Source organism: Phaethon lepturus, unplaced genomic scaffold (assembly GCF_000687285.1).
Source record: "Phaethon lepturus isolate BGI_N335 unplaced genomic scaffold, ASM68728v1 scaffold2967, whole genome shotgun sequence".
In the NCBI taxonomy this organism is placed as follows: domain Eukaryota; kingdom Metazoa; phylum Chordata; class Aves; order Phaethontiformes; family Phaethontidae; genus Phaethon; species Phaethon lepturus.
Window position 1 is genome coordinate 99,001 of NW_010552344.1, and position 9,816 is coordinate 108,816.

Consider the following 9,816-nt stretch of genomic DNA (forward strand, 5'->3'; position numbering starts at 1 on the left):
CCTAATATTCCTTGAGCAGAATACTGGGCTCTAGGCTGTGCTGCGTTGAAGGAAATGTCCATCGCAAGTTAGGAAGTGCTGATTTATTTCAGGGTCAGCTCTGGCACAGCAGTCAGCTGCTACACCACATGCTTCCTGAAGTTTTCCCGGTGGATCTTATCCCATGGTGAGCTACAAGCAGAAAAGAGAAGAGAGGGAAGAACATCAGAATAATGGGACTGTATGGAAGTCTTACGTATCGTTCTGTCAATTCGCATTTCTGAAAAATACATGTGTGTGATTATATATAAATCCACAACTTGCGCAATTGTGGGGACGGATTCTCTGTGATGGTTACTTGTCAGTCAGGGTTGGCTGGAAATATAACCTTAATTAGTATTGATTTCCTATCAGTGGTTTAAAACACTCTGGTATCACCTCATTGTCACAGCACCAGTGTGCAAGATGGACAACTCTGTTCACTTGCTGCGCTACGCTTTTGTAACAGAACTTCTGGAGATGATGATAAAACGTGACCGTGGGTGGCCCTGAAAGAGAAGGACTTTGTGAAACAGAGGCACATGTCAGGCTTCCAGGGACTCCTGCGTTCTAAGACCTCGGCGACTGTCTGCAGTTATGTCAACTGGGCTGAGAGCACAGCTGGCTACAAAAAGCTAAGTCAAGTCCTTGGGACTAAAATTGCCGTTGGACTTGAACGCTTTTGCACGCCGTCGTGCGCACGCTCCGAAGGACACGTCCAGCAGTGAGAATCGGTCATTCAAATGACAAGTCGTGGTCCCAGGCATCTGTGTCCTTCCAGGCTGGTTCCCCTCTCCAGTGAGTTATTTTCATGTTCGTTTTCCTAACAAAACTTTATGCTGACTAGAAATACTTCAGATGAGGAGCCCTTATGTGCTTCCGACTGCATGAATTCAGGAAGCCTCTATGTGCTTTATGCTCTTAATTGTTAATAGTAACGGATAATAAAATACTTCTCTGCCTCAGCATGGCTGGTGATATGTTTTTGAGGGTTCTTTTTGCACTGCCTTCATTACTAAGATCTAGCGGTTAGGATTAATGTTCTTGGAAAAGGCAGCGCGTCCAGCCCCAAGCTGTGCTCCTGGTCGCGGGGCGGCTATCTGCCGAGGCCCTACCGCGCACAAAGTAGAGGGTTGTGCCACAAGGATGTGCGAGGCGGCACCGCTTCCGCATTCAAGCAAGCTTCAGGGATTTCTGTCCGAGACGGGTATTTTCTGCGCTGTGGGAAAGCAGAAACATCTGTCAATGGGGGGAAAAATATCACTGAAATGAGAAATGTTACACTGGTGGTTCACTCGGACCGCTTTGGAACTTCTTCCCTGTAAATTTCTGAACCGCGGGACAAAGTGACGTGTATATTCTGGGCAACAACAGAAGGTACAATGAGGCTTTGTGCTAGAATTGCTGTGGGGAGACGCGTGCTTTTGCTCCGTTTGGGACTAGATTAAGGCAGTGGGTTACAGCTGACCAAAGATCCAGCTTGTCACCAACTCTTGACGGGAGTAGTAACACTACGTTCAGCTGGCAGAGACCAAAGTGGTCGTAAGCGTGCTGTAAAACGTCACCCTTTGACGGCCTGGGCCTCAGGCGTACGTCCTCAAAGGCCCCCCCAGCTCCCCCGAGCTCTCCAGTGACAGTATCTGCGTGTTTGTCTGCAAAAGCTGAAGCCTACTCTCAAAGTGTTCATAGTACAGTTACGGGAAATAACTGGTGCAGGTCGGCAAGGATGGTATACAAGTACTGGTTTTGCTTGGGTTTTTTTTTTTTCTACACACAGCCCCCCACCCCTCCCATGCTGTTTTAGCCTATAGTATCAAATAAATGTATGTATCCACATTTTATATGGAAAACAGTGCTAGGCTTTTCACTTTGGAGACCACTTGAAAATGAAGAACTATTTGATTGGGTTCCGGTTACGTTGGATACAAATCACCACCCAATGACTTCTGTAAGAGGTAGGATCAGTGGAAGTTTTCAGTTTGTCCCACTTCCATGTGTTTAAAAAAAGGCAGGTCTTTGCACACTGCAATGTGTACCTGTACGTAAATTTGAAGGCCTTGATCTAGCATTCATTGCAAAATTTTCAACAGGCAGAAAGCAATTACTAGAATTTGTAAGATAACAAAAAATCCCATGTGCTGAAAAATTATGTTTAAAATGATGTTATTTGGGTGTTTTGTTGATTTCTCCAAACTTTTTTTTAATTGCAAACATATTTTTGTCTAGAAATAGTGCATGTTTCATCAAAAATAGAGACTCTTACATTTCACTGATGTGTGGTGGTTTGCTTTGTTTTGTTGGGTTTTTTTTAGGTAGTCAGAGTCTTTTAGGAAATAGATTCCTCCTCTTTGGAGAAGAAAACCCAACAACAACCACAAGACCCCAAACCAAAAAAATCAAGACTATAATGTTTAATTCATCATAGCTAGCCTATTGTATGTATCCCCGTAGGTGGAAAATAAGGGTGTTTCACTTCATGTTCATTATAAAATTACATGAAATTAACTCCAACCGGTTATTGACACAGTTGCAGAGCTTGTAAGGACATCATAAGAAGGAAGCAATTCAACTGGAAAATTCTCACCTGCATCTAAAGCAAATATTTTCTGGTTTTTGCACATAGCAAAACTGTAGAAAATAAAAGGAATAAACAGCATCCGCTTCGTTGTTGTGGATTATGTCCAGGTGTAGACCAGGCAGGGGAGCTAGGAAAGAAAGAAGACAAACGGCAATGCGATCATTTGTACGCTGTTATCGACCGGTGACTTTAAACAATTAACTCTACTGCTGTGAACTGCTGTAAATTTCCACTGAGACTTGGCGAAGGTTCCCAGCCTGAACCCACCGCACTAAAAGGGACCATGACAAAATATTAGGTTTGTGACTGAGGGGGGCCGGTTTGGAAAAGACGCTGTGCACTCAGATTTTTGCTTTGCCCAACTACGTAAGAAATTGTGCAAATTAAGAACTGGGTTACAAGACTTCTTGGAATATATAACTTGGATTTTTTGGGGGTGTCAGCGGTGAAGGTGGTAATTGCTGGATACGGTCCTGTATTAGCAATTAATGGCTGAGGCAGAGGTGAGAACTGCTGTCACAATTCATTTAGGGCTGCAAATCATTAGAAAGTTAATTTAGAATTTCAATTGCTTTACGTGAGCTGAGGTACCTTCTCCTTGGCACGTTCCCCGTCCTTCACATGCTTCCGACGAAAGAATTAAAGCGGAGGTCTGTTTTCGTTCATGGGGAAGCCCAGAATGGACAGAATACACGTGTGGATCTGGTGCGGTACTCGCATCCAGTTAAGTTTGGCAGGTTCAAACGAGCCACTGCTGCAACCAAAGGAAAATACCATGAGTTTTAATCCTGCTACCCCTGGGCACGTAGTAGTTTTATGTTAGTTGAAATGCAATTTACTAGTGCGAGTTTGCAGAAGAGTTTCATTCAGTCTTTGGGCAAAGACAGCAATAAATCATGAACTGGCAACCGCCCAAAATGAAGTCATGTGGATAGCACTGACTACTAAAGTACGCTTGTTGATAGTTAACACGAAAAGCATATTCCCTGCGGGGCAGCAAGGCAAGAGACACCCGTCGTATGAGGTCACAGCGACGAGTCCTAGGCAGTCAAATGGCTTGTAAAGATTTATATTAGGAAAAAGTACACGTAAATGTACTAGCGGACTTCCTTGTATGTTTTAAAAACTTGGCGCATCTTTGATCCGATGCCGTTAAAAAGGTTTCACGACACTTATCTGAGAGCAGAAAAGGGCCAAGCGCTGGCGTAACCAAGAGGAATTTTTAATAAACCCAGTAATACACCCTGGCCCAAAGCCGCTGCCCATTACCAAGCCCCGGACACACTCTGCTGTATTTTTACTCAGGCTGAGTGCTGTGAGATGGGCATCGTAAACTGGTACAGAGCGCTGGAAGAGCATTCTTGCTACTCGATTATTCTTCTATTTGCTTTGTGATGAACTGGATATGAATGTTTCTAAATGCTCAGGTGAAAGCTGAAGCAAGCGTTAAAGGCACTCCTGTATGTCAGGGCCACAGCTAGCAGCCTTCTTACAAGGGAGGCTCCAGAGTCATGACACTAACCCCAGCTCCCAAATATCAGCAATGAATGCAGAGCAAGTGGAGCCTAAAGGTCATGGCATTTCCTCAACCTCAGGGGGACCGTGAGAAATCAAGAAGTAACATGGCAATGCCGTGACCAAGAGATCCAGCTTAGCCCAGTGACCTAGAGATGACAAAACCTTTTAGGAATCCCCTTAAAAAGACCGCTACCGATACCTGCTCTTTTAAAACATATAGGAAACTGTGCTTACAGACAGGACAACTGCCGCTTTATGATTCAGAGTGTGGAGGAGGTGTGGAGAGGAGAAGGTGGCTGAAGAATTCAGGGATGAAGGAAGGAAGGAGCTTAGGGCAGGTGGGAGGGGATGTGTGGTCAGCTGAAGGAATTTAAGACTGAAGGAGAAGGCAGAAGGAAATGGATGTAGCCCCTTACCCTCTCACACGAGGAGCAGCAGAGTAAAGGCCTTCCCTTCCCATCGCCTCAGAGAAAAGCAGCAATTCTAACTTCTGGATCTGGCTGTTACTTTGAAAACTTTGGAATCTGCAGGTGGAACGTCTTTGTCCAGCAATGGTAGGTTTTGCATTTGTTAAGAATTAATTATTTTGTGTATGTTTATTTCTCTGCCTTAGCATAAGAAATCTACATATAGCGAGTAAGTTAATTTAGAGGAGTCGAGTGTGAGGAGATTTCTATCAATCGATTTTTATGGCTGGTGGTGTCAAAGCTGCGTTTCCGTCCAAGGATGGGCGTGTAGCTCCCCGTGGGCTTTCTTCAAAGATTGGAAAACTTGATTTATGGGAATAGTTTTTGTGGATGTTAGAAGTTCGGTGGTCATGGCTTTGCTAACCTTTACAGAGGATGTGTGAGAAAGAGATATGGGCATACAGAAGATTTAAACTGGAGAAAGTAAAAATTAGCCTGCTTATCACTGAGGGGTACCAGTGGGTCATAAACTACAACTCCGTAACCGTTCATTCTATTGGGCTGTATGGGAACGAGAAGGCAAATGGGGCATACTAACAGGAGCGGGCTACAAGGTCTGTAAGTCCTGGTGTTACTCAGTACCGCGGAGGTCTTGCCATTTTCGATCTTGATCTAGACAGAGACAGTAAACGTCAGCCTGTGCAGGGCACGTCACGTAGCAGCAGAGCTGCCAAGGGAAACGGAGGCTCGCGACAGTGCTCTGCCTGGCTGGGCACGCTGCTGCCAACTCAGTTGTTGGCCGGCAAAGGCCAGGGGCCTTCACAAAACACGTGTCTGCCTTGACACTGACGTGCCGGTTTCTGGTTTATTTTCCCCCCTGAATACTCGGGAATACTCGTGTAGTTTTCGGTGAGTTTTAGAGACTGGAAGTTGCAATAGGGGGAATGTAAAACCTAAAGATGCCTGAAATAATCTAAGAAAAGCTGCTGCATGAAAACAAGTCACAGGCATCGTGCTAATAGTTGTCATTACAGTTGGCCTGTCTGAAATTTGAATCCATCATTCATGTTCAGTAGCAGAAATTTAAGTATCTTCCAGGTAATTAGGAGGAGGTTTCCCTACCTCTTTAGGCGACGCTTAAGTGGTTAAAGAATACTTTTGTACGAGTCCAGACTTAGCTACAGCTGCAGGTTGCTTATTCCCTCTCCTTCTAAACTGAGACTCTACAAGAAAAAAAATGAAAGTCACCCTGTTAAAAAGAAAGGCAGAGGGACAAAAACCTATCAGTTGTGGAAAACCACAGCCCAAGAGAGAGCCCCAGGAACGCAAGCAAAATGGCTCAGCATGGGAGCAAAAGCTCTTAGGAAACTATTTTCAAAACCACGTCAACACCGAGGCTTAAGATACTTCTTCAAGTGCTGCAGCGCTCTATCTTTACGCAAACTGAAAGACACTGTGACATGCAAGAGTGAAAAGAGGTGGGTTCCTATGAATTGCAGAAATGGGGGTGGGGTGGAGGCAAATCAATTCTGTTCACATATTTTTGGTATACTGATAGTCGGCTCAACTCTACTCTCTTGACACAGTACTCTTTTTCAGCACCGGTAAATGATAAATGCAGCCTGGAAATTATATATATATTGATTCTGTATCTCTGTGGAGCCAGCAAAATTACCAACACATTAATTACAAACACCTTTCTAATTACTAAATCTTAACGGAATCCTTAACGTGCTTTGTATTTGGAATTATTCAACGTGGAGTTGAAAAGCCATACCAGATGTGACAGGCAGCTAACTGGCACACCTACGAACCGTAACGCGATACGGCGTGGGGACTAGCTGGAAACGTGATGAGAAACACACACTGCTTGACAGATTTGTGGGGTTAGCGCTGCTTTCTGCGCCTCGGAACCTTCACCAAACCTCTTCCTCAAGCAAGCTTAACTTGTCCTAATTTACTGTGGCGACAATGTCCTAGAGCAGGTTAGTTTTAGCCGCAGTGAATGACTGTCAGCTTTTTGGATGGTGAATTAGATAATGGGAATGGTCTTTACAATGACTGTCTGTGCTCCCTTGAAATAAGGGAGGGAGAAGGCGCTTAACTGCAACTGATGGATGATTCTTGCTCAAACTGGCAAAACTTAAAATCTTTAACAACGTTTGTGAATGTCTTGGGGTCACATCAGCTCTCCTAAACCGATACGTAACTGTGTCTTAGAGTGATTGAATGTTCAAACGTTTCAATCATAACAAGATTGATGATTCCTCCTTTTAAATTTTCAACCCAGTGTCTCTGAATGTTTCACTGTCAGTGTATTTCTGTGGTTCTGGAGAAGATTCCCAGATCATGAATTGCAAGCACAAAGAGATTCAAGGCCAAGAAAACCGCCTTTATGAAATGCCTTGTTATGCAAGGGCTCTCCTAACGATGTAAGGATTATGCAAGGGACCTTGTTAAAGTGTAGAAGATTTTGGGTTTTGTGTTCGTGGACTATGTACACTAGAAAATCACACCGCTTCAGTGGCATTGAGATGAAAAATTTCTCTCTTAGGAGCTTCCTGCAGCGGAGTGGTTTAGATGGTGGGCTTGCCAAGAGATAACTCTGAAGCCAAAAGCTGTTTTGAAAACAACTCAGGACCTGAAAAGAATTATCCAAAAGCAGATCTGTTTGCAACTCTTTGCAAGCGAAGAGATACTTGATTCGTGGCTGACGTAAAAACAAAACAAAACAACTGGGTTTTTTTTTTTCTTTTTATAAGAGCTCGTTGCCAGTCCTCTTATTTAGACTGAACAGTTCCTTTGAACATTCTCTTAATATGTAATTATAATTGCTGAAGTAAAGCGTAAAATGAACCCCTAATTGAATTGGATTGTTATAGTCTAGCTAAACGTCTTACCGCCTCTCTGTCCATACCTTCCAAGGGCAAGAAACAGGAAAAAACCCCCAGTGGAATCTCTGCCCATATATACTACAACCGTGTATCCCTACATTAGCAACCATTTTACGTAGGGAGCACTGAAGAGCTTTGCCTTATGGCAGTCACCAGCAGACAAGGACAAATGCGGATTTATAAAGCTTTTATTTATTATTCATTTTTTTCAAAGTAATAGAATTGAAAAGTTTCTGGAAAAGCATGTGGTTTGACAAAACACTGAAGATTTACGAAATACTCATTCAATACCAAGGGAAAAAAGGTAATGGGTGGGAGAAGTTACACAGAAGTCTTTTTCTTCGTATTTTTTCCCACTGGTATCCTAGATTGGAGAAACAAAAAGGGTTGTTTTGTAAAATGGTAGCATTCTAGTAGTACTTTCGCTTTTTGTATGCTATGTCACGGCAGATGGTGAGAAAACGCATGAGAAAAGCATCAGAAAAAGCAAATGGCTGGTGGTTAAAGGAAAGCTGGATGCTTGTTTGAGTTGAAGGAGTTCAGTGGGTGGAAGGGTGGGCAGAGAGCAGTAGATAGATAGATAGATAGCTGGTATATAGGCATTATTGCTGTTACCTACCACGTGTTAAGCGCCAATTCCTAATGTGGCTCTGCTCTGGACTATTAGGTTTGCACCCTAGAAAAAGGCATACGAACAGTTGTGAGAGAGAAACCAAGGGAGCAAAGTATGTAGTACTTGAGCAGGAACTTGTATAAACATCAACGTGTGTCTGCGTTACGGTTCGAAGGACAATTCTAATGGTGCTTCCTAACCTTAGAGGCTGTGCACTCCTGTATGTTAGGTATTTTTCAATTTTACAAAGGTAGAAAGTAAACTTTTAGAGTGAATTAGAGACAAAACAGTTCTTTCCTAAATCTTTCTACTATATTTAGCTATGTAATACTTTGGTTATAAATAAACAAGGATTCAATCAATAAGCAGTTTTAATCTATTAGTAATGCAGTTCTATGCCTCAAATGATAATGAGGTTGCTGTAGGAAACTGTCATTTATACTTCCTGTAAACGCTTGCGCTTGCTTAGCAATATGGCTACAGATAAACCTCTCCTGTGGTTACTTCAGAGCCAAGCAGATGTTCAATGAATGAATGTATTTGTGGTGGATGAGTTTGAAAAAAACGGAATGACCGTTCATGGGACATAATCAGCTGGACTCGCCCTGCCAATACAAATTTGTATTTGCTAGGCGTCTCTGATAACTGATCCAGATACACTTTTTACCGGTAGTCCTTCAGAGTTCTGTAAGAATCTGTAGCAGAAAAGGAAATTTACATACGCCAGAGATATAGTTGAAGTTCTACACACACGTATTTTTCAACTGTGGCCTGCAGATATTCGACTCTTCCGGACAAGGCCCTCAAGAACATTATCTAATATAGAATTTAGCCGTGCTTTGAGCAGAGGACTGGACTACGTGACCACCAGACAACACTCCCACTTGAAATTGTTCAGTGACTATAATGTGTAACTATAATCTGTCCAGTCAAGATGTATGTTATGCTCTGCAGGCAAATTTATTGTAAGGGCACACGGACAAGTAACCATAGCAGTTTGCAGGACCACTTTCACAGTGCATGGTTTCCGAGTGTGTTTCCAGTTTCCTGTGTTTTGTTTGGTTTTTTTTTGTTTTGTTGTTGTTTTTTGATTTTTTTTTTTTCACGAAGATAGGAAATACCTCTTCCCCAAAGCATGTCTCGATATCTGATTGCTTGCAGCACTTGTCTACCATGGCAGTGAAACCTTCAGCGATTGTCTTGATTTGTTCTTCTGTCATCTGCGGCTTGCGTTTAATGAGGTTGACAAGCAATCTGAAAACAAAGCCACAACACGCAGTTAACGTCACCCACTGTAGCGCGATTTCCCAATTCAAAATACGCCATTCGATGCAAGTACAGCTCCTTTATGAGGTGTTATTTTGTTATGCCTAGAGGAGCCTGTGCCTATCTGTGACTCCAAACTCCCAGCCTACCACAGTCTACCACAACCACCTATTCGCTTTTAGTTATCCCCGTGGGAACAACTTACTGAAATGATCTGTATGTTGTCTTAATTAACTACATCTTAAGACTTGCACTGGCAGTGGACCTACGTGAAACCGGTCGGCGAAGACGCTGGTTTTATTTGAAGAAAATACCCTATTTTGCCTCTTCCAAACTACGTGATGTTATGCACTGACAAGCTCAGCACAAACACAAGCTCTGTCACTAGTGAAGTCCCAGGGCGATGACAAAACACAGGGTTTGTAACTTCCTTCTGTCCCTGCTAAAGTGTTACACTTCAGAAGTTTTTCTCCGAGGTATTTCTTTTAGCTTACTTCATCTGTCCTAATTCCCGTTCAGCAG

General features: G+C 43.1%; 1 protein-coding gene across 1 annotated transcript in view; it reads right to left on the reverse strand.

The window, feature by feature from the left end:
- Positions 1–7,743: 7,743 nt before the first annotated feature.
- The window catches only part of ALB (albumin), a 12,880-nt gene continuing 10,807 nt past the window's right edge, over positions 7,744–9,816 (reverse strand). The window contains exons 12-15 of the mRNA XM_010291170.1: positions 9,789–9,816; positions 9,150–9,282; positions 8,035–8,091; positions 7,744–7,779 (exon numbers count right to left, since the gene is read on the reverse strand). The exon at positions 9,789–9,816 is cut by the window's right edge and continues 208 nt beyond it. Coding sequence (XP_010289472.1) covers positions 8,041–8,091; positions 9,150–9,282; positions 9,789–9,816 — 212 coding nt within the window. The 3' untranslated portion in view covers positions 7,744–7,779; positions 8,035–8,040. The remainder of the gene's footprint in view (positions 7,780–8,034; positions 8,092–9,149; positions 9,283–9,788) is intronic.